Source organism: Lygodium microphyllum, chromosome 19 (assembly GCF_053477565.2).
Source record: "Lygodium microphyllum isolate KBCC chromosome 19, Lygodium_microphyllum_v1.1.10, whole genome shotgun sequence".
Lineage (NCBI taxonomy): Eukaryota > Viridiplantae > Streptophyta > Polypodiopsida > Schizaeales > Lygodiaceae > Lygodium > Lygodium microphyllum.
In genome coordinates this window covers 83261422-83287146 of record NC_141153.1, presented here as the reverse complement: position 1 = coordinate 83287146, position 25725 = coordinate 83261422, and the positions used below count along the sequence as shown (strand labels likewise).

The 25725-nt window shown below is 38.9% G+C and overlaps 2 protein-coding genes across 2 annotated transcripts; one reads left to right on the top strand and one right to left on the bottom strand.

The window, feature by feature from the left end:
• Positions 1-17326: 17326 nt before the first annotated feature.
• On the bottom strand, positions 17327-19005 carry LOC148020100 (uncharacterized). Its single transcript, XM_087700903.1, has 2 exons — positions 18015-19005; positions 17327-17637 (listed from the first exon to the last, which is right to left on the bottom strand). The coding sequence occupies exons 1-2, from the start codon at positions 18968-18970 to the stop codon at positions 17490-17492; spliced, it is 1104 nt and encodes a 367-aa protein (XP_087557029.1). The 5' UTR covers positions 18971-19005; the 3' UTR covers positions 17327-17489.
• A 5681-nt stretch (positions 19006-24686) lies between these two features.
• Positions 24687-25145, top strand: LOC148020099 (pentatricopeptide repeat-containing protein At4g19191, mitochondrial-like). Its single transcript, XM_087699653.1, has one exon. The coding sequence runs from the start codon at positions 24687-24689 to the stop codon at positions 25143-25145; it is 459 nt and encodes a 152-aa protein (XP_087555779.1).
• The last annotated feature ends 580 nt before the right edge of the window (positions 25146-25725 follow it).

Genomic DNA, 25725 nt, shown 5'->3' with positions numbered 1-25725 from the left:
AACCCCTATGAAAGATACTTATCATCAAGACATTACTTTTCAATCTGATTGGAATAAATTAGTTGAAAATAACTGGACTCCTATTGATTCACTGTCTTATAATGATGGATTCATATTTTATGAAAAGAGATTATGTGTTACAGTTCCATTTAGATCTTTTGTTTTGAATGAGATTCATTGTCCTCCATATCAAGGTCATAGAGGTATTATATCTACTTTGCGTGCATTGACTGAAGATTTTTATTGGCCACATATGGACACTGATGTATCTAACTTTGTTTTTGAATGTTTGGTTTGTCAAAGAGTTAAGAGACATCATGGTAAACGGTATGGTTTACTAATGCCTTTATCTATTCCATCAAGACCATGGGAACAGATTTCTATGGACTTTATTACTGGTTTACCTAACACTAAAGCTAACCATGATATGATTTGGACTGTTGTAGACAGGTTTAGTAAACAAGCATATTTCATTCCATGCAAGAAAACTTTAACAGCATCTCAGGCAGCACAATTGTTTTTGAAAACTATTTTCACTAATCATGGATTACCAAAAGTTATTATTTCTGACCATGATTCTCGATTTTGTAATAACTTTTGGATTACTTTGTTTGCTAACCTAGGAACAAAGATTGATTTCTCATCTGCATTTCATCCTGAAACTAATGGACAAACAGAAGCCACTAACAATACTATTTTAGATCTTTTACGTGCTTACACTATTTCTAAACCACAGACATGGGATACACATTTACATTTACTGCAGTTTGCATATAACAATACACCATACACAGCCACAAAGAAAGTACCGTTTGAAGAGATTTATGGTTATAGATTGTCTACACCTGTTGCATCTTTATCAAATAGAATTGAGAGTGCTGATGATATTGCTAACATGCATGCTACTATTTTTGATGAGGTCAAAGACATGATTGCCAAAGCCCAGCAATCATATACAAAACAAGCCAATAAGAAAAGACATGCCATGAATTTCAAAGTTGATGACTATGTTTGGTTAAGAATAGAAAAACGTAGATTACAAAGTGTAGATAAACACCTAGTTGTGAAATTAGCACCTAGATTCTATGGACCATTCAAGATCATTCACAAAATCAATGACAATGCATTTAAATTAGAACTACCACCACATTGAAAAATTCACAACATCTTTCACATTAGTTTATTACGACCCTTTAGAGGCCAATTACCTGTACACCCTGTTTATGAAAACCCACCTTTGTTAGATGAAGATACTGGAATCCTTAAGCCTGAAGCTATCATAGATACTGACTTTATGACCACTAGAACTGGCCGTAGATATTCTAGATATTTGGTCAAGTTTAAAAACCATCCTATTGAAGAGGCCTAATGGATGCACACTAGAGACTTAAATGCTTTCCCCACTCTGTTAGCTCCACATTGAGCTAATAGCAATTGAGGACAATTGCTATCCCACCCCGGGGGTATGATGCCAGGAGGCATATTTCACGGTGGATTCCGTGCCACGGTGGACTCCGTAAACTTTGTTGACCGGGGCTCATACACAAAGTGGATTCTTTGTGCGAGAAGTTGATGGGGACGCCTATCCTTTTCGGGTGTTTCATTAATTTAGTGTGTATATGGATGATTCCATAGCGGGTGATTCTGCAAAATACATATTAAATTAATAAACATTTATGAGTTTAGAGTACGCACTCATGATAAATTAAGGTTAGGATTGATTTCTAACCAGTTGATTTATTTATGTAGCTGAAGACTGCTAGCTATTCACTTTTGTCGGTTTAATTGTATTATTTTACTAACGATTGTGAATGCTTCAGTTGATGTGTAGAGATAGCAGCAGTGGCGGAGGAAAGCATTGGAGGATAGCGTGTATTCGAGTTATCACTTATATTTTGATGGGCGCATACCTTAGGCATGGCGCCTATATTTTGTCGCGCCTATTTATTAAGGCGTTGGATATTTATTTATTATTTTGTATGCGCATGGGCGCATGATTATGATATTTGTATTTGGACATTGTATTGGGTATGCGTGACTCTTTGGGCGCCCGCCCATTAGCTTTATTTCTATTTTGTGCTAAAGAAAACTCAAAATCCAAAAGCATGCTATTTTGTAATTTGGGCTATTATTTGAGCTTGAAGATGATTAATACATAAAATACATGCTTTGTGGAGCACTCACACAAGGCATGGGGGGACATTGCACCCAATTGGTCTCTTGTTCATGTCATGCATGCTTTCTACCTTGAGTTTTGTGCAAAAAGTAGAGTTCTTTTGTTCTTGGGGACCTTCTGGCGCTCACTATACGAGCGTACAGCATCCGATCTGTGCACCAGCTACTCAACCTCTTTGTCCACAAGGCATATTTCCATTCCGGTCCCCTAAAACAACATGAATTAGGTTCTAACCTAGCAATACCTAAAGTTCAAACAACAACAAAACCTTGTGGAAAGACTCCTAGTTCTCTGGGGCCAACTTGCCAAAGGACGGACCCCTCCACCCGCTTCCCTCAATAGGAATTCTTTAGTTATTTAACTAGGTCATATTACATTTATGTGTGACATTTAAAATCAGCTTCCTTAATTAAGCCTTTTAGGGAACACGGTTTGTTCGCGTAATTTATAACATAGACACAAAAACAAAGTAAGCACTCCTTTTGACAAACAAGTTCCTTAACTTACCTTCAAGTTAATCTTTTTCTCCTGCCCATATAGGAAAAATTATATATCCCTTCTGTCCAACAGAAGTACCCGGTCCAAATCACATGGCACCATAATTTCCATCCTTTACCTAGAATAGGATCTTCCAATGCCATAGACGTTGGGCTTACGATAGTCTTCAACTCCGTTACAGACTAGGCAAGGGGTGTTCAGAGCTCCACCTAACCCTAAGTGGCCTAAGCGTGAAACACAATTTCTGTGGTTGGCCTTTTCACCACTCGACCTTCAGCCCATGAATCGAGTAGTGCGCTTTTCTGGTTAATCTGCGGTGCAATCTTGGAGATGATCCACCTGTGCAAAATATAGGAATCAAGCAGAAGCAAGGCATTCATCCCTAATATCATCTTTCAAAAAACATGCCTTTATCCCTATGGTAACTTGTCATCACAGACCTTTGCCATGCATTTACCATCAATCACAAGAACTTGGAATAATAATCCAAAACACAATCCAACAATTTGTTAAACGTAAAAGAATTTAGGTTGTTATTCAATCAACCAACAAAACAATGGTACTATTTTCCAAACATTGCAAGAATAGTCACGATAACCCTTCTATCACATATTTTCTCTCCCCCTTGGGATCAAACAGCGATACTACATAGAATTTTTATTGACTTTATCTTCCTTTCCCCTAAAGAATGCAAGACAAATTTGTAATGATGCAAGACTATCTTCCAATGTAAAACAATTCTTGAATTATTATGCAAGTTGTAATCAACTCATGGCTTGGCCGCACAAGATAACTCCTTAACCGTTATTTTATGTGAACCCTTCATAGGATGGATGCAAGACTTTAATGCATGATCAATTCGTATACCATCGATGTAAGTTTCATATAATCTTTCCCATGCATGTACCATCTATGTGCATAACCCTTAGGGTAACCATGTGAATCCTAAACAATATTAACCTAGGTGAGGATTAATTGAAGGCTTATCAATGCTTAATACTTTAGAGTCTCATATGTTGCTTATGCTATGGATGGATTTTAATGCATAGTATCGGAAAACAATTTACTTCTTTTGACACATGCACTTTGCAAACTCTATCTTCGAGTACTTGAGATGAAATTTATCGTTTTAGTTAACCTATTCTTCTCTTGCATAGTACGCACAAATACATCTCATGTGAAAATCAAACTAAGCATCCATCAATTTGGAAATACATTACTTACGACATCGTAGCTCAATTAGCAGTGATGCCTTCGCTTGAAGTTTCGTTGCATATTATGGGATTTCTGCGTACATTCGACATTCTTTGCTTGGGGCCATTCATGAACGTCCCTTTCTTGTATGCGCAATTCCCACAGAATTTTCAGCAATCTCCTTCTCAAATAGCAGGGCCAATGGGGGAGAAAGTTAAGATTGCGGGGTGGAGATTAATCTTGCGGGAAATGGAATAACTCAGAAGAGAGACAAAGAAAAACGTGTGTGGTGACACTCTAAGGAGGGGAAGGGAAGGAGACCCCTTGGATTATTCTCTCTCTCTCTCTCTCTCTCTCTCTCTCTCTCTCACCCTCTCTATCCCTCTCTCTCTCTCTCTCTCTATCACCCTCACCCTCTCTCTCTCCTAGCCTATGCAATGACCTGGCCTCCTTGCAATGGGGAAGATAGGAAGAAGGGGCCGAATTGCAGCCCTGGGGGGGTTTTATAGTGGGAAGGGGGATATTATTGGGGGTGGGGGGAACGTGGAGAGGATGTGGAGTGGTGGTGGCGGTGACCGCCATGTGCTTTGCATGGCGGCAGGGGCTTGCAGCCTCCCAATTGATCGTGTCTTGTTGAGAAAGCCAGGGGGTGGTAGGCCCGTGGCCTCCCCCCTCGTCATCATCGAGACCTTCTCCTCGTCCATGTCATTAGTCATCCTTGCCTGCTCCCTCCCCCTTAACATCATCACATAATCTAAGATATAGCCACTCCTCGACAAGGGGTGGTTCCCTGTCAAAAGGGGGGGAAAGAGTAAAAAAATTTCAATTAATTTCTATTGATTAAGGGGGGGTGGTTCCCATACGAGGGGGCAAGACGGGATATTAAAAATTCTATGTATATCATCAAACCTATTGAGAAAATTTAGGCCATATTCTTTCAAACGTAGCATCAGTTCCTCATCTAATAGCCCATAAAACAATGGGAGATCCCTATGAGGAGAGGGCATTTACTTCTCTTCTTTAGGATCAAGACTAGTTCTACTAGATGTTCATGACCAATCTTTTCTAATCTTTTTTCTTCCTAATCTTTACTTCTCAATAGTAGCCCAAACTTTTTCTTCCTAATCTTTCCTCTAACTCCCATGGATTATTACTCATGAAGGCCATGCCATGCATAATTCCCCATAGTAGCCCAAACTTGAGCAAGGTGTCACTTTTAGAGCAAAGGATAAAATAGTCGGCCACATGACTCTAACCAAAGATCACATTAAACCATTCAAGATGGACAAAGTATCTTTGGGGTTATACATATTCCTTGGATTAATTGTCATACTAATGATCGACATTTTAATCAGTATAATTTAACATCCACCATTTAAAGATGGATGTTTTAATCAGTCTAATTCAACATCCACGGCTTCAAGGTTGCACTCAATTAGAGACTAGAAACAACATCTCTTGTAGCCAAGGTTTGGAAACCACCACTTTATTAGCGGCTCTCGAAAAACGCACTACTTGTCGCACTACAACAGAAACGAGGCATAGATGCGCACGTTAGACGCGCAAAGTCGAGCGCGTCTATCAGAGCGCCTATAAATGCGTGTAAGCGTGCGTGTAAATAGACGCAAATTTTGCGTCTATATATCAGCGCAAATAGACGCTAATATAGACGCGCTATCAGACGCACAATTATTTAACCACCTAAAATTAGCAATTCACATAATTGAAAAACCAAAGTTAATAATTATTTAACCACCTGAAATTGATTCTTGAGCATGCACATGTGCGCATGATAAAAACCATAGAATTAAGAATACACATTGAATCATTGAATTTAAAAAATAGAGTTAATAATTACTTTTTCATTGCTCTCTAATGAATGGCAGTTCCTCCAGTTGACAAGTCTGATATAAGTAATTAGCGGCAAGCGACAGAAACCTTACAATTAGTAGCAAGCATTGCAATATATGTATCTTGTAATTTCTCTATGTACTTGAAGATGATAAAAGATACTTCCTTTTTATTATGGAAAATTCAATGCTTGCTTTAAAATTGACTATTGATTCTTGAATATGCACGTGTATGCATGATAAAAAGCATAGAATTAGGAATACACATATATTGAATCAATAAGAAAATTAAGTATGTTACAGTGAATGATCCATCTCATCTTCAATGAGATCAGCCCTTGCTAAACTATCTACTTCTAGGTGTATGTTACCAAGAGGTAACGAAACAAATAAGTCTATCCCACTATCAGATGTGTTGCTATATTTCTCAATAACTTCATCAATATCATCGACAATCACATTATTGTCTTCTTCTACATTTCCTTGAACATCATCGCAAGGTTCATCTTGTACTATATCACGCATATCATCCATTATGGTGTCATCATGCACATCATCATTATTTGTTGGATTTTCATCTGCTATCTCCATGTCGGTAATATTACCATATATTGGTTTTGAACGATTAGATATAGGGATGACATACCACCATTGGTTATTGTTTACCATTGGATGATACACAACCTGTATTTGAAAAACAAAAGAAAAAAACTTAAGTACTTATTATATTGTGTATATGTATCACATGTATACATATAAAAAAATTAGCCTTTGCATATATACATGCTCGCATTGTTGAGGTAGTACTAATGTGTCATTCTTGTTTTGGTGAAATTTTGTAGAGTCAATGATTACAAAACCACTTGGATGACGTCTGATTGTGCAATGCTCACCATTTGTTACCACTTCTTTAAACCACTTCACATCTAGTACATATATAAAGAATCATCTGAAGTCAAGCTTCAGAATATCTTGGATCAAGCCACAATAACCTTCCATGGTACCATTGGCAGCCTCGAAGTGAGCAAGGACACCACAATCTTGGGTATTTCTCTTTTCATCTATACATTGAGTTCGAAGATGTTTACCCTCACACCAAAGTGCATTGAATAATGTGCACTAGTAGTAAAAGATAAAAGATCAAACATGTCAATTATTTATATAATTAAATAAAACTTATAGAAACAAATTAATTGATAGTATGTCTCACCTTTGATAAGAAACCTCGTGCGTATTCCCACTCTTCTTGAGATATATTAATTTCTCCTCTTTTTCCATTCTCTCCATTTCCTCATGTAACCAATCTATGTCAATATGACGTGGGAGCGCATTTAGATGATCTGGAAATGAGACATTACGTCCATATCTAGTGCGAAATTCTTGTCTTTCGCTTTTTCTTCTTGCCCTTGCTTCATTATATAGTGTCACCCATTTGCTCATAACATCACTATTGAGCACACAAAAACTATTTAACTTACAAAGTTCTTCTTTTGTTAGCACTTTACTCATTCCTTTTCCTTGAGGTACTATAGAGGTCATCCTCAAGTGTTCATCATCTTTCCATAGTCGTGGTTGAGAGGGATCCACTTCAGCAAGATATTCAGATATATAAACAAGGGATGATTGCACTAACCAACCCTCAGCCATGCTTCCCTCAGGTCGTGCTTTTTGCCTCACAAAATCTTTCAAGGTTTTCATGAAGCGCTCAAGAAAAAACATCCACCTTACATGAACTGCCCCACAAAGTGTGATCTCATCAATCAAATGTACGAGTAAATGTAATTGAGTAGTCAAAATGGATCGAGGAAAAATTTCCTCTACCAAACAAACCACCTCAATAGATAATACTCGAGCATCTTGCAATGTGTTTGTATCAATTTCCTTCGAGCTCACGTATCTGTCAAGATGTATTTGAGAATTGTTTATTTTTGTGTAGAAATTCAAAGATATATAATGAAAAAATACAATGTATACACACCTCACAAGCTCTCCCATCTTGTAAATGATATCACGTACATCTTTGGAGGCACAATGGGATATGCTAGTAGGAAGTACGAACTGAATGTAAACAATATTCATAGATGCAAATTGTTAGTAGAGAAAAAAGTCATCATACCCCAAAGTTTACACATAGTTACTCCACTAATTACTATATTCATGGTTAGAGATACCCTTACTTGAATCATTTTGTGCCAATCGTGGGACTTCAAACCAGATAGTTACTCCACACCTCTTTTCTTTTTCTTTATGAAGGCTCCCTTGAGATATCTCATACATCTTGTGGGTGTTCGAAAGCTATAATTTGTTCCTTCAAAATTTTTTCCTCGTTCTTATGGGGTAGCTCAATCTTTCCTCTGGGTCCAATTCGTGGCCAAGCTCATCTCATGCGACCAATGTTACGTAAGTCCTCCCTTACATTAACTGAATCGCGAGCCCCTATCAAGTGATCCCATAATGTAGATACAACATTTTTGAATATGTGCATGGGGTCCAACAGGTGATTGATCTTGAGTTCAGTCCAGTATGGAAGACGAAAGAATATAGAGAACCTAACAAACAAACAATATATTATGTAAACATTTCATCATGCTAAATACTTTAAAGTCAAATCGAGAGAAATATACTTCTTAGCGACTCATGCCGAGTGGAGGGTGGCTGTCGGCATTAATCCATCTCTCCTTCCAATCTCGAATGGTTAGAGATTGTGGAGTCATTCCATTAGTAGAGAGAACATATTTGGGATGGTCAATAGGAAGAAATTGATGATGATTGTCATAGATAACCTTCTTTAAACGTGCCGGCCTAGAGGAAACTAGAGAGGGACCGCAAATAGGACATGCATGATATCCTGACGTAGTTAAACTTGAAAAAACAAGTGAATTAATAAAATGCAATTGATTCAAGTCTTGAATTTCAAATATAGAGTTATATACATGTACCTGAACACTCTCGGTATCCTGGAAAGTCGTGCATGGTCCACAACAACATGGCCTTCAATGTGAAATCTCTAGAGGATGTAGATGCACTTGTATCTTGCACCTCAATACCTTCCCATAACATTTCTAACTCTTCAATCAAAGGCTCTTTTTACATTGTGCTTTCCAGGAATCAGAAGGGACAACATCACATGTCCCTTTTTAATTGCCATGGATGGAGGAATATTATAGTTCACCAATACCACTGGCCATACACTGTATGATGTGCTTTTGATGCCAAATGGATTGATTCCATCCATACCTAAACCAAATCTCAAATTTCTTGGCTCTTCTTTGAAAACGGGCCACAAATTATCTATATGTTGCCATGCGGGTGTGTCTGCAGGGATCCTCCATTTTCCATCACTTGAACGATGACTAGCATGCCATGACATGAGCTTTCCAATAGACTTACACTTGAATATAAGTTTTATACGTGGAACAATCGGAAAATGTCGCAAAACCTTACGAGGCACATCCATTGACTTCATCTCCACTTCATATCTTGATTCGCCACAAACAGGACACTCTCGTGTAAACTCATGAATCCCACGAAATAAGACACAATCATTGACACATGCATGGATCTTGACATAATCGAGGCCTCCCAGAGATGTCAAGTAATGTCTTGCTTGCTCTCTCTTAGCTGGCAATTTGTTTCCTTTTGGAAGCATTTGTGATAATAACCTACATATATTTTAAAAGTGAGTTAAAAAGCCACCAACATATATTTCTGTCTGATTTCAAAATAGAGAGGTTAACAATTAATATTATGATTCATATATAAGCCAAACTGAATTGATACCTACTTCAATAATGCATCCAAACTGACATTATTCCATCCATAAATTGTTTGCAAGTTAAGTATCTTGAGGGACGCACGAAGAACGGAGTACGTACAACCTTCATACAATGGAGTAGATGATGCTACATATAGTGGATCATTTGGCTTCGTAGAGTGACCTTCTCCCTGAACCGGTTGTGAAAATAGATGGTGTACCATGTTGTCCAAAATCTCATCCTCTACGACTTGATGGGGCATTTCATGAGGGCTACTATCATGGTCATCAGTCTCTACTCTTCTTTAAGACTCTGCCTCCTCGCGTTGATGTTTTGCAGCCTCTCGACGCCCGGGAGGGAGCATCTGAGGATGTGGCACCGCATCCTTCTCAACCACAAAAGGGAGTTTCATGTACGTTGATATATAATTCCCGTAACATAGACTAGCAATCTTAGTGGTAAAAAAAAACAATGAATACCAGTGATTTTTCTTGGTCCTATTCTCCATACAAGCTGAGGTGTGACATTGCAATTCGACGTGCTCGAAAAATACACCCTCGACAACGATTACACATGCATCTAATTTTTCGTCGTAGCCATGCATCTCGATTATGAAGACGCAATGTTTCATCCTCACTTGAGGATGTGCTCATTGACTCACCAGCTTGCACCGCACTAGGTGATGACGACGTCGACATGATTAAACCTAATTCATGACAACATCAAAATATTTGTCATTCATATGTTTACATAAGATCTTAATTTTAAATATACAAAAATCATCATCTTAAAACTTATCTTAACTTATCTTAACTTATCAAAACTTAAGAAGAATTCACTATCAAAACTTATCTTAAAAACAAAACATCATGATAAATCCCAAATGCGCGTGTAAATCCGCGTCTGTCTATGCGTCTATTTTCGTGTCTACAATCGCGTCTATACTCGCGTCTATCTGAAAAACAGACGCACATATACACGCGAAAATAGATGCACACTTCAAAATTCAAACCATATTTAAATCATTTCTTTTCAAACTGCGCCTTTCTTTTCCTGCGTTTTTTGCGGTTTTGAAGCTTGAGTTTAGCCGACATGCAGTCTCTTCATGCCTCACCTAATCTCTTCATGCCTCACCTCCTCATGACTCACGTCTTCTTTCATTTCAAACACACAAGAAGGGAAAAAGGAAAGCCAAGGAGAGGAAGAAAGAGAGAATAAGAAAGAGGAGAACAAGAAGAAGCAGCAAGCAAGCAAACAAGCATCAAGGGAGGGTAACTTACCAAGGAGAGGAAGAAGGAGAAGGAGAAGCGCCACCACCCGCCACACCAAATACCCAAGGTGAGTCTCTCTCTCTCTCTCTCTCTCTCTCTCTCTCTCTCTCTCTCTTTGTTTCTCTCTTCCTCTCTCTGCTCTGTCAGTGTATTGCTCATTTGTGATTCTATTATAATGTATTGCATTATGTAAATCATCAATGGCTGTCATCGGCCCAAAATCGGCCGACCCAGCGCGTCTGCTAGCGCGTCTACATCTCAGTGTAGCGCGTGTGCTGGCGCGTGTGCTCTGCAATGCACACGCGATGATACACGCACTGCACAGAATCGTAGCCATGCATTCTACACGCGATTTTAGACGCACATTGACCTGGGATGCGCGTCTGGCAGCGCGTCTGTGCTGCAGGTTAGATGCGCAAATAGATGCACATTGACCTGGGATATGCGTCTGGTAGTGCGTCTGTACTGCAGGTTAGATGTGCAAATAGACGCACATTGACCTAGCATGTGCATCTGGCAGCGCGTCTGTGCTGCACGTTAGATGCGCAAATAGACGCGCTGGATAGAAGATGAATAGCAATGTTATGTCAAAGGCTTAAAAACTGCAATGTTATGTCAAAGGCTTAAAAACTACAATGTTATACTTTTATACACTTAAAAAAATGCAAGGTCCTATTGTGTGACATCACCTAGAGCAGAATCTTGTTGCGTGGTATTGATTAACTCCTAAATAGAAGTCTAGTTAGATCTAAAAGTGACAAATTAGGAAATGGTATACTTTTATACACATTTATACAAATATTACATTCTTTACATAAAGTGAGATTGAACCTTGTGTGTTCTACATGTGGATCTTGTGAATTAGAGCCCTCACCTAGGCATATAGGCCTCAATGTGCCCTCTAGTCTATGGATAGTCACCTCCACCCCTCATCCATGAGTTGCTTGTACTGCACAATATCCTCCTATATTTTGTGTATGCAAATAAATTTGTCTTTTTCCTGTGTTTTTTTTGCAGATGTCATATCCTGGTTCATCTAGCAATGACCCAGATGTGGATCATATGAATGATACATTGGCCTCCTTTGGCAGGGGGGTCAATGCATTTTTTGGAGGTTTTCCTAGTAGGGAAGACTTCATGGGAGAGATGACCAGACACCTTGGCCGCTCTCCCACAGCGGACGAGGTGTTCAGTGTCATGTCTGGGACACCTCTAGCGTCTTTGCCTGGCATTACTTCCCAGACTCCACATGCAGGTACTCCATATGCAGGTACTCCACGTGCTCCACGTGCATCGGCTGAAGCACAAGCATCTGCAGAAGCACGTGCATCTGCAGAAGCTCGTGCGTCCAGCGAGGCAGAGGGCAGTCGACAGAGAGGGAGGAGGGAGAGTCGAGGGGGAGGACGAGGGTTGTGTGGGGGTTGCCTAGGAGGTGGCGAGCGATCACCCTTACCAGTAGATCATGTAGAGGAGGTTGTATGCCATTACTATAGAGTTACAGATGCCGGTGGCATCTTTCATGATGATGAGGTAAGGGATGTAATGGCGTACATGAGGAGCGTCATGCATGCGACGTATAAAGATTGTTTCATTGCCTTCATAAATAAAAAAAGCGGCTTGTGGCAGGAGGTGTTGAGGGTAGTCCATAGGAGGTACCCAAATCATGAGGGTCAGCGATTCTCGGATGATTGGGGACGTACAAAAGTGAGGAATATGCTTCACAACAAAAGATCCCACCTCATGACACGGGCCAGGGACTCACTGCGGAGGCTGGAGGAGGGGCGTGGAGCCTATAGCCAACCATCTATGTGCCACTGCGTAGAGTGGAAGAAAGCCAAGAAGAAAGTAGGTGAGAAAGTGAAGAGTCGCCAGCATGCAGAGGCGCGACGGATCCAAATGGAAACAATGGGATCGTCGCATTACGGATCGGGCGACAGAGAGTCGTGGGAGGCAGAGTTTGTAAGTATATTTTGATTTCTAGTTTTTTTTAATGTATATTTCTTTAAATTCTTTATATATTTTAGTCTAATATATTGTGACGTCTAATTGTTTGTATATCTCTAAATGTTTTACACACTACCATCGTTGGTAGGACACCTACCCCTAGAGAGGTAGGTTACCATCGAGGCCATAACCGCGCAGTGACATGGCTTCACTTTTATGAGGAGGGTCTTATCACTGAGGACCAATAAAACTGGTCCATGAGGATTTGACAGCCAGAGGAGGTATGTTTTTCTTACTTTTCTATTAAAAGTATAACTAATTATAACTTTTTCTCCACCTTGTCTATGTAAGCAACCCTGATCTTTTGTGTGTGTAGGTGAACCCGGATGTGGAGCACAACGAGGAGGGGGATAGCGACGCTAGTAGCCATGGTGGTACTAGCGAGGATGTTTCCTCTTCAGATTCGTAGAGGAGCACCATACCTCCTCATGAGGCCTTCTTTTCTTGTATATGTATGATATCCCTTTGAGCCTACTTCTTGCGGCTACGCTTTAGGTCGCAAGCACTCAAAACTTCCCTTGTAAATGCTTTGATATATAATGAATACATGGACTTTCACTTTCAATTCTCGTGCCCGTAAGATACATTGTCTTTTTCCCAAATACACAATCAGATGTATGGGAGGGGGGGAAAAAAAAACCACAGAGCATGCTCTCTGGTTTTTTTTTTCAGTTCTGTTTTGCGTGTCTATCAGCGCGTCTAAATTGCAGGTAATTCGCGTTTATTCGCGTGTCTATAATGTAGACTACACGCACTTATACACGCACTGTATAATTCAAATTAAAAAAGGAAATGAAATATATTTTTTTAAAAAAGAACATTTTTTGTTTTCCGTTCCCTTCTATCAGTGCTTGTAAAAGCGCGTCTAAAAGCGTGTCTATATGCGCGTGTATATGTGCGTCTATTGCGCGTCTATTTGTGTGTGTAAAGTCGTCGATACATGTGATTATAGACGCGGAATGATAGACGCGCAAATAGACGGGCGGATAGATGCGCCCGTAAGTTTTTCTCTGTATTCAAAAATCACGTCTAAATGTGCGTATATGAGGCTTTTTTGTTGTAATGTCGAGATAAAAAATGGGCCCGACACTAGCTCTAGGGGTCTCGTTAGTGATAGGCCTCCTAAACTCGCCCAAACAACCCCATGGTCTAGCGGCCATGAGCATCTAGATACTATAAATTGGTTTATCTAAAGAACACATTTGTAAGATACCATCTCTAGATTATAGTCCAACATGTTGCCCTTTTCAACTATAAGAAAAAATAGTACCCAAATATATCAATTTCTAGTATCTCATAGCACAAACAAAGGGAGCATCCCCCAGCTTATCGTTGTAGCCCCACTATGGGCTCTCCTATAACCCAGGGAGATTAGCCCTAGAACGCATCCTTTCAACAAGAGCACATACACAACATAGTCCTCTCTTTTAATGAATTATTCTAGAAAGTAATTCAATCCTTACCACATCAGTCCCAAAGGAAATTATTTAACTAGACGTATGGCTTAGGGAACCTCGCACTCAATGTGGGTCAATTGTTTGAAAAAAAGTGCTTTGTATCTACAAGATGAGTCTTTTCATACCACGTATGAAAATGTGGATGCAAAGTGAATGCCATAGAGTGCAAAAATAAGTAAACTCATAAATCAATCAATGTGGATGTGCACAAAGAGCCCTTTAATGATTTCACTCTAACATAGCGTGTCATGCTAAGATAGCACTGAAATGATCCATGCTATTGCCCTTCTTAAAACTTAAAACAAACGAATTCTGTATGATAGAATATGTACAAAATTAGAATTGGAATCATAGTGAACTTCCACTATCCCTTTTATCCTACCATTTAAAATTTTGCATTCATTGGTAGGTGTAAATAGTATTTTTCAATGTGTTTTTATTATCTCAAAAGTAAGAAACATGCACTATAACATAAAGAATGGGAATAATCAAAGGCTAAATCTTAATCCCTAGGTCCAACATGCATTCATTGACATATTCATAATTTTTAGTAAATTTTCCATGCGTAAAATCTATTTTTGTCTACTCTTCTTTGGTCAAAACTGTATTTTTGGAGTATTTTTTCTTATTTTTTATTATAAGAAACTTTTTTAGTACATCCACACTCTTATCCATCTACACATTTAATATTATCCCACATGAATAAGATTTGATTGTCGAAAATAATGAAAACCATCATTAATCCTTAAAAACTCGCATTTCAAATTTTTTAAAATTAATAAATCATAAATACAAACACATGTTTTAAATTTTATGATCCATAGCCCTTAAAGATATCTCAAACAAGCATGAAACAAAATTTCATCGCAAATGAATAAGATTTACATTTGAATTATAAAAAAAGATTCGAATTTTCAATAAAAAGAAGCTTACCGCAAATTTTCAGGTTTCAGATTTCAAGATTTGAATTTTTAGGCAACCACAAGACCTGTCATTGATCATAAAATTGCACTATTCCTCACTCCTCAATGCCAATATGATTCGATATCAATCTGGTTTAAGTTGTAAAAACTGGTCTTCATTCTGATCTATTCCCATTCATTTGCACATGAATCACCTTCAAGAGGAGAGAGAGGGAGGAGAGAAAAATATTGATTTTGGTTCTCTCTCTTTAGCCACCATTTTTTTATTAAAAGTGAGTGACTACAAGTGAAACTATGGAGCAATATGCGGCTATCATCAGATTGGATGGGTGTTTGCAGCCTTTATAGGCCCCTATTTCCAAAATCATCATGATGGCACCATGGCGATCGGTGTTTTTTCTTACGCACTTCCAAAAAGACCCCCCTCCCAATTCATCAAATTTTCAAGGGCCCATGGCCCACAACACCCCCCCACAAAGTTACCTTCACACTCAATTTGGTCCTGAACCTCTTGCCCAACTTCCGCTTCTTCTATGTCCAATGCTTGATTTGCAGTGCAAAATTTTTTGCATGTCCATCTTGAAGTCTTGAACTAATAGTAGAAAAGCTATCAATGATGCAAGGTTCTATTTTGGAATGATGCTTCCTACTTCTTTCTTTATCTTTTGAGACAATGATGTGATATATCTAGGAAGTATATTCCCTTTTGGACCCATAAAAATCCCAACTTAGTGATTATATAGGTGCCACCTAGTTAGTTCTCAATGTGTTTTGGTGAGCGAAGCATCCCCTAACTAACTATGTTCCTACAACAAGCTTCCCTTAACTAGCTACTAAGAAAGCATAGTTCTTGAACCATAGCTCCTAACCTAAACCTCCCCATCGGAGAGGTCACTATATGCATGACCTCTATATTACCTGCATTTAAGGTCTATTTATAAATATCCTTATTTGTGAATTTTTCCTAAATAAACATAACCCTTTTTTTTAATCTATAAATAACCTCTCCTTTATATCAAAGCATCCCTTGACTAAGTGAGTAGTTTTTAAAATATATTTTTGACCTAAGCATCCCTTATTTAACAAAGTAGGTAGTTTCTAAATTAGGCACCCCTTGACCTAGGTAATAAGCATCCTCTGACTAACTAGGTAGTTCTTGGACTAATCTTCCATTGACTAACAAGGTAGTTCCCATCCTTGACCCAAAGATCCCATGACTACCTAGGTAGGTCTTGAAGAACCAAGTATCTCCTAACAAATTGGGCAGTTCCTGAGTCAACCAACTAGGTATTTTACATTCTGTACCCCAATCATCCATTAACTCACTAGGTAGTATCTTAATCGGGTATACTTGACCTAAGCATCCCATGACTAACAAAGGAGTAGTTAAATCAAGCATCCCCTAGCATAGCCATCCCCTAACTAGCAACCTAAGTAGATCTCAAGCTAAAAACCCACTAAGTAGCTACCGAGATAGTCAAGGCAACTAGAATGTTAACAAGATAGCTAATTATTCATCATCAAACTAGTATTTGGCTACCTAGCTAGCCTCACACTTGAAAGTATTGTCACATACGTAGTTGCTCATCTAATAACTACCTTGTAAACTAGCTTGTTGCATACATAGAATTGTAGCTACCAAGCGCGGTATTAACTTGCATGTGAACTGACCAAATCCCAAGGTACTTCCAACCATAGGAGTCAATGAAAGTTATGAAACAAGACATTAGTTATGTAGCATTCACTTGCACAGTGGGTATTGGATAGCAAGACCAGATGTTATTCTATTTTTGTAGCTAGTGTTTGCACATACTTTCTCGGATTTGATTCTTGTTTTGTATACTCGAAGGTGTTGTGACTTTGGACACTAATTGACCGCACATACATACAAGGGGCAAAGAGAGCAAAGGAGAGCGCATGCATGTGCATGCATGCGCGCACACACACACACACACACACACACAGGTTTTAATGTTGTAAGAACAATCACAAGATGTCTTAAGGCATATCCTACAAACTCAAAACTTGAATCCCAGTAAACTTAAACTAGAGAGAGAGAGAGAGAGAGAGAGAGAGAGAGAGAGAGAGAGAGAGAGAGGGAGGGAGGGAGGGAGAGAGGGAGGGAGGGAGGGAGGGAGGGAGAGAGAGAGGCTAATACAATGGATTTATCGAATAGTTTGAATATTAAACATCACACTTCTATGTCCAATCAATACTTTATTTTTTCATTACAAAAAAAAGAATAAAAATGTATCTTCTATGTCCAACCTATTGTTGGCCAAAAAGAAGTTGAGAACAACAATGGGATATATTACTCTTTCATCAGCTGGTGCAACTTGAACTTTATCTTATTGTCTACATTCATGATGATGCAGATATATAGAAGGCATATATGGTGGAATAAGGAGATAAATAGATGTCCCCAATGCTTGTGTTTGATGTGGTAGATGATGGAAGTCCTCCATGTGTAGCAATGCGTTGGATGTACGTGATGGCACCATGTGAATCTCTACAATACACAAGGCAATCAATTAGTTACATTATTACATCCAAGACAAGGTGTGAAGGCAATGAATCAACCAATTGATATGTGTGTAGTTCAATCAACCATCCCATTTGTCTATTTGTATGTCATGACTAGTTAGTTGTTAGTGAATTAATCAATTTGTAAGTTAATTAGTTTGTTTGTCTTGCAAACTATCTTTTTAAAAAAATAAAGTGCATATATGTGTATGTCGATGTAGGTAGATGAGGATTCATATATGTATCTGTCCACTATGTATCCGAAGGTATCTATAGACAGATGTATGTATGTAACTTGCGCATCTGCGTGATAAATACAGGAAGTACATATATGTACGTGTCTATGGATTAAGAGATACTCACAGGCTGCCGCGTTGAGTGGGGGTTTGGAGGAGGCTCCAAGTGATGCTGTTGGGGTCGACTGAGACGGCTTGCAGAGTCTTGGCGGTGACCAGGGTGCTGCTGTTGCTGCAGCCGTGAGCGTCCTGATGGGCGGTATTATTGAGGGTGATCTGCCAGCTGGGCTGCCCGCCGGCGGCGTCCGGTTGGGCCAGGAAGAAGTGCTGGCCGATCACTTGACGATGGTCAAGACGCTGACGATTGTTCTGGAGCAGCAGCTGGTGGACGTTGCCGGAGGTTGTACTGACGGATGACGCGTTATCCTTGTCGTCGTCAATGGAGACTAATGTGGCCGCGGGGTCGAAGAAGAGATCGGCCGTGGCGTTGAAGAGGGCCCAGTCGGTGCCGTTGAAGGCATAGTGCTGGTTCCCCACGCCGCCCACCACCAGGCGCAGCCGACCGCACGCGGCCAGCGTTCTGTCATCCTCGCCCGCAACATGGCATGTTGGGACCACCGCTATCGTGGACGGGATCGTTACCGACGTTGTTTCTCGACCGCTGCTGGCAGCCGCTGCAGATGAGCTCTGGCGCAATTGCTGGACGCCCAGTGACTGTACACTCGGCTCCGATCGGCTGCTGCAATCTGTGCTGCAGATCAGGCCCATGGCAAGAATCATGGCAGTTACATGCAGGGCGTTCAAGGGCAAATTCATGCTTAGTTGAATGTGTACCGAGATAATGATGATCTCAGTACAGAGAGAGAGAGAGACAGAGAGAGCGCAATCAAAATCAGAATCCAGATAATGTCTACGAAGCAATCGCTGAATGAGATCGTGGAGGCAATAGCACGACGTTTTTTCTCTTAATATACAAGCACGGGTCTTGTATTGCTCCAACAGCAGCAGTCCTGTCAGTGTAGCTACCGATGCCAGGTCTATTGCTCCGACCCATTCAACAAAGGCTCTATTGCTCCGACCCATTCAACAAAGGCACTACTCGTGAACGGGCCCGAAGGTAGCTAACCATGTTGGTGTAGGAGCAGGCATTATCTGAACCGATATCACCTTGGCCAATATTTTAGGACACCAGTCTTCGCGGGCTCAAAATAATTGGCACGCCAAGGTCGGCTGTCGTGACTCATTTGGCGTGTGGGTTTGCGGCTGGCCTCGTTCACTCTAACTCTCCTTTTAAATTTCCCAAAATCCATGTTCACTACGACAATTCATCATATATTTGCGGCTGGATTTTTCAAATACGTTCTAACTCTAACTCTCCTTTTAAATTTCCCAAAATCCATGTTCACTACGACAATTCATCATATATTTGCGGCTGGATTTTTCAAATACGTTTTAATCTCTCTTGTCTTTAACACAATAAAGATGCACTGGTTAATCTTTCACTTATAGATCTCACATATTATATAGATTTCCCATAGATAGATTGTTTGGGAAAAAAGTTTTGCTTTAGGCTTGGTTCACACACTAGTAAAGTATTTGAGGATCAAAAACTTGCCCCACCTCTATAAGAGGGTATGGCATAATTGAAGTTCTTTTGATTTGCCACTTGAAAGTATAAGAAAACCACACCTAACATAGAGTCAAAAAGTATGCCAATACCACAATTATCACCCTACAATGTGAAAGCAACCCTTTGAGAATATAGGTAATCCTAATCCCCTTCCCTAAGTGGCAAGCTCACATGGAGTTAGTATCCCTCAATAAAGCATGGTGCATTGATTGAAATTAAGACCAATGATCTTTTAGATTTGTTGAACACCTAGAAGCCTCAAATGCCTACTAGCACTGCACCCTCTAATGGTTTATATTACATAAAGCTTTTTGCACTAATCGAATTGTCTGAAAGGTAGTCTATGGTAATGGGGCGTGCCTTAGATGCAACAAAGATAGCCTATGGCAATGGGATTTGTCCTAGACCTAGCAAAAATTATAAGACCATAACCCATCTCTTTATCAATTGCCCCTTTAACTATGGTATCTCAAACTTTTTGCAGCTTTGTATTAGCACTCCACTATAATGTATGAAGGGTATAGAAATGAAATTGAACATGTAAAAACATGTGAAATTATTTTTAAATAGTAGCCTTTCGCCACCATCAGAATATTCATCGGTAAAAGCTTTGGTCTTGTTGGGGTGATGTGATCGTCAAAATGTGCATCGACGATAATAAAATTACTAGTATATGTACTCATGCATGCTCTCTAACATGCCTATCTAATGAACCCTTGATGGCATGATTTCAGTAGTCTATAGAAATAGACTTAGGCAATTCCATCCAAAAATCCATGGAAATATCTATACTTTGTTACGTAGGGTCGCTTAAGTCTATCTTGTAGATAAAGCTCTATTCCTCTTCCATGAGGATCGACTTATAACAAGGTTCCTAAAATAACTTCAAAGGTTGTCTAGCAATTTCTCTAGCATTAGTTATGGGTAGATTCTTGTGCAAGTCAACTTGAAAAGAAGCAAACTCATGGTGCACTTGGTTCAAAGTGGGTGAAAAATGAGAGGGAGCTATTATGTGGACCTTAAGGCAAAGTCTCATATGGCCCCCTAAAACAACACAAGGTCAAGATCTATGATAATTTTCTATGATGGTCCATGTTCAATGCTTCCTATTTTTTCCTAATTTATTGCTTCTAAATGTGAACTTCTTAGGTAATGACATCACTATACCACAAGAGGATTTCATCAAGGATCTACCCTCTTGCATCCCTTCAATGATGGGTTTGTTTAATTATCTAATTATGTACCACATTTAGCTCAATGCATACAAACATGGTCCTTAATTAACCCATTAAGAACATCATTCATTCACCTAACTTAGTCATAATTGTAAAAAACAAGTGAAGGCAATGATTTTAATAAATAAATAAAAATCCAAGCTAGGTAACTTTATTTTATCATATCAAACTAATAGTCCATGTACAGGACTTCACTTGAAGGCAAGATACCACCAATCTATCCTTAACTAGCATTATGGCCTTTTGGGACAACCATCCTAGGATTGAAAGAAACTAGACTAATCCTAGATGCCAAATGAATTTTTGGTGAGGGTTCCCCCTAACACCCTTTTCGTCTCCTAACGAACATCTAATCCCTATGGAGGGATCTCTCATATTTGGTTCCGTTCCTAGCATGCGAAGCCAATAAAAGAAACCCCTTGGTGAAGGGCATAGCTTTGGGGGAGACCTATGTGTAACCAAGCATTTTGAGATGATAAAAGAAATTTCTTGGTGAAGGGCTTGCTGAGTAGCCTTGGGGGAGGCCTGCATGTATCCAAGCTCAACCTATGTTCGTACAACCTTTAATCAAAATACACAATCAACAAGAAATAACAATTAATGCACCAGACAATCTTTGATATGCAATCTATACATTGAAATTTATTCTAGATGTCGTTCATCTAGCTTGAGGTTCCACTTGACTCACCTTTGAAGAGATTTCAATCCTTTGGTTGTTTTTGATATCTTTAAATTGGATTTGATTTTCCTTAACAATTTGTATTCTTTCTACCTTAATATTTTGGTACTTAAGGACTTTTATGGTTCTCTTGAACCATAGTCCTCATTCATGGATCTAAAAGTTTTACTTTGTGACTTGTTAAGGTTGAAATTATCTTTTCACAAGGATCTGGAAAGGGAATCGTTTAGGGATGTAGAATTTCCTACATATTTAATAGATTAAGCTATCTTATCTATCTTTTTCTTGAGTCTCATATTAAGGGTCATATCTTACTCATACAAAGAAATGATATTCCTTTTGTTACGACACACTTACTTTCTTTGGACTAATGCTTGATTAGATATGTATATAGACAAGGTTTGAAGTTCATTTACTCTAGTCGGAACTAGGTATCCTTCTTCACTTTACTTAGACAAAACAAGGTGACACTTGCTTCCCAAATGGGGTAGAAGTGTAAACCTATAGTTGCAGAAGTAGGGATGATAGCACTGGAGATAATGTTGTTCCCGTATAGCAAAGATCCGGAGACAGGCTTATGAATACCATCAATATCTACAGGACTTATTATTCTTATCTTCAAGATAACTCCAATATCCTTTCAAATTGATGTTATGAACATAGTATCTTTTTGGATCCAAATTTCTTTAAATGAATCCAATTAAATTCAATCTAGCATCTTGTTGAAGGAGATGCAAACTCAATTTATTTTAACAAACTATCTAGCATAAAGCAATAAAGGGATTTAAAACAATTTCTCTATCATTGAATTTTGACCGCCATTCTATCCTTCTTCAATTTGATACTACCATTATATTTCTATTAACTAACATAGAATTATTATGCAAGAATTGGATTAAATCCATTCATTAGAGGGGGAAATCCTTTATAAAACTCCCTCCTAGGGTGTCAACTTTAGAATCCACCTATTGAAGCTACGAGGGATCACAAGATGTTGGAACCCCAGTAATTGCGTTACATGCATTTTCAATCAACAAATAATAATGAGGTATTATCAAACTAACTAAAAGTACATTGAAAACATAATAAGAGGACTCCTAGGCTTGACCTGGTGCACCATCACTTGCACATTATTCTTCTTGTCCTTAACCTATATTCCATTTCATAGGAATCTCAAATGCACAAACTCTATGTTTGTATCACTCCTACCACTCCTTTCAAAAGTCCTCAAATTCGAAGCTTACAAGATGATGGAGACTAAGATTGGGTAGATGGTGTAGCTAAACTAGGCTATGATCTTGATTATGAGGGGGTGAATTTGGTTATGAGAGGAGAGGGTGTGATCTCCATACAACGATAGAGAATACCAAGATCTTTGAAGAATGCCTTCTTATTGATTAAAAGAAGGGGGCTAGGACTTGAGTACAAGGTATGAATTAGTTGGAGTGAGCATGGGATCTTGAATTTGTGAGAAAAGTAAAGACTTAGAAGGGATAAAGGATTTGGAGAAAGTAATGATTGATGGTTAGGGTTTGTTTTTGTACCTAAAATAGGCCAGACACTCGATCTATGGCACTAGCCAGGCCTCTACTACGAACCTCAAACAACCCCACATGGCCTCATGGCTAGGATCTTGTAAGCACTTTGCATTTGTATGAGTTGTAGTCCAATGAAGAAATCCTCTCACCACTCCTTAGAGGGAGTCCCTAAACATATTGATGTTATACATTACATAAGCACATACAAAGGGAGCACCCCTCGGCTGATCACCATGACTTCACTATGGCTCTCCTACACCTTGCGGATTGGCCCCAAGATACGCCATGAACACATAAAACATATTCGAAACAAGCTCCACTCTTTTGATTGATCAATCTATGAGATAATGAATAATCCTCACTGAGTATCCCCTAAAGAATCAAGTCTCTAATCGTATAGCTTAGGGTAACTCGCACTCTCAATGTAGGTTATCGCTCATACAAACAATTGCTATGCATCTAGGATGATACCATATGGTGCATGCAAGGCAATTGCTATGACTATCATGCTTAAACAAGTTCATTCATTAACAATCAACATCATAAAGTGCAAAAATAGTTCTTTCCATGCCTTTCTTCTAATCCGCAATTGCTGCAATGCTTAGGGCTAGTACCGAGCTTTCTCACTTGTGTTGCTAGACTCTTCTAATTTTAGGCAATAACGTATTCTATATGACATGCATAATAAAACATCGAAATTCAGAGTACTTTAAAAACTTAACAACCCCCTTCTGCCTACTATTTAGAGTTATGCATTTTTTGATAGGTTTAAGGTGTATTTTTCATGTATTTTTCTTTTACAAAAACAATAAAAATCCAATTTGATATAGAGATAGGGTTGAATTGAACCTCAGGCCTCAGCTCTACCATATATTCACAAACATAAATCTTATTTTTTCTTATTTTTTGAATAAAAATATTTTTTTTCTATTTTTCTTATTTTTTCTATTTATTTATAGAAAATTACTAATAACTACTCACTTACTGGTTTAGATTGATTGGTTTTACATAGAATAATTTTCTTAACATCTTTCAATCCATAGGAACATCATACGTATGATAAAACCCTAAAAGCCACATAATTTTCCTTAAACTGCATAGTCTTGAGTTTTATGTATTTGGCATTAAATTATTATATGCTTGATTTTTTGTGTTACTTCAACGTGGCTGATAAATCAAAACATTGGCAACCAAATACAAGCATTTCCAACCATTTTCAACTAAAATTTATAATAAAATAATAAAATCTATGACATACTCATGAAATCATGTCTTATCATGTACGTATTTCGAAATTGGAGACCCGTTGTCATACTGCTGCACATCCGAGGTGTGAAATCCACCAAAAAGTTATGTGTGTGACATTTGTTACTTTGTACATACTTAGTTCTTGTGTTTACATTTTTTTTCTGCGTGCGAGTATAGTGGAGAGAAGTTTGGAAGCATAGTGGTGGATATGTTTGGGAAGTTTGGATCAGTTTCAGAAGGCCTATCCTTGGATGCTGGCAAAATTTTGTGCAGTTTGAAATCTTGTGCCAGTATAGTCTCCATTCCAACAGGCCAACAGTTATATACTAAATCAACAAAATGGGGATTAGAAAGGGAGCTTTGTGTGGGCAGCACAGTGGTGTGTATGTACTCAAAGTGTGGATTGCTTGCAAATGCTCGCCTAGTGTTTGACCAATTACCAGTGCAAGATGCAGTCTCATAGAAAGCAATGATTGCTGGATATGCTGAATTTGGGTTTAACAAGGAACTTCTATGCTGTCTCCATCAAATGCAGCTACAAGGCAAAGCTAGTGATGTTGTGACATATTTGTTCACTTTGAAAGCTTGCGGTGATGTAGGAGACTTAGAGACAGGTCATAAACTGCATGCCGAGATTGACAAGAGAGGCTTGGAAATGGATTGTTCTGTGGCCAATACATTAATAGATACATATCGTAAATGTGGAGCAGTTGTGGAAGGCCAGTATATGTTTAGAAAGCTGCCTTCTAAAGATGTCGTGTTTTGGACTACAATGATACAGGGTTATGAAGAGAATCATGATTGGAACACGGCACAATTACGATTTGCATATGTTGGCCAGTCTGAACCTGAAATTGAAGGCTTCTTTTCAGAGCGCACGCGGTTGCTTGTTCGTTTGGGAAGACTTGGCCATTATCTCAAGCTGTGAGGAATAGTCTATTTACCACATTCAAGAGATGAAAAGGCTTGAACAAGTTGATTATAGGGCCATTATCCGAAATTGAGGTAACCTTCTTTCAAATTGAATTGTGATCTTGCTTGATTGATCTTCTATCCTGAAATTAGTCAAGGTCCTATGTGGTCGCGACTTTCCTTTCGAAAAATTAGTCAAGGTCCTCTGTGGTCGCGAATTTTCTTTCCAAAACCCTTCGACATCTTTGGTGAACCCGACATGAAAGCGACGCATAAATTTCAGGATGGGAGATACTTCAGCATCAGTTTCAGCCTCTTCTACGATTCCTGCTTTGTCCTCTACTTCAGCTCTATCATTGACTGCTTCTTCAAGTACTTCAACGGATGATTTAATGCAGATTTTGTAGAATATGTCTATGTATATGTAGCTTCAAAATCAGCAGACACAATTGTATATGCAGCAACAACAGCAGATGCATCAACAACAGTTGTCTCAGCAAAGGCAACTATATTCGGAGCAAGAGAATGCAATCAGTGCGACTAAGGCGATTGAAGCAGTTGAGAATGAGAAGAAGCTATTTGATGGCCGTAATGTT

Excerpts from the sequence above, each read along its gene's own strand:
- LOC148020100 (XM_087700903.1), bottom strand. The coding sequence starts at position 18,970 with ATGGGTCGGAGCAATAGAGCCTTTGTTGAATGGGTCGGAGCAATAGAC. Across the intron at positions 17,638-18,014 it reads CCCACTCAACGCGGCAGCCT|AGATTCACATGGTGCCATCA; the intron begins GTGAGTATCTCT and ends TGTGTATTGTAG.
- LOC148020099 (XM_087699653.1), top strand. The coding sequence starts at position 24,687 with ATGATTGCTGGATATGCTGAATTTGGGTTTAACAAGGAACTTCTATGC.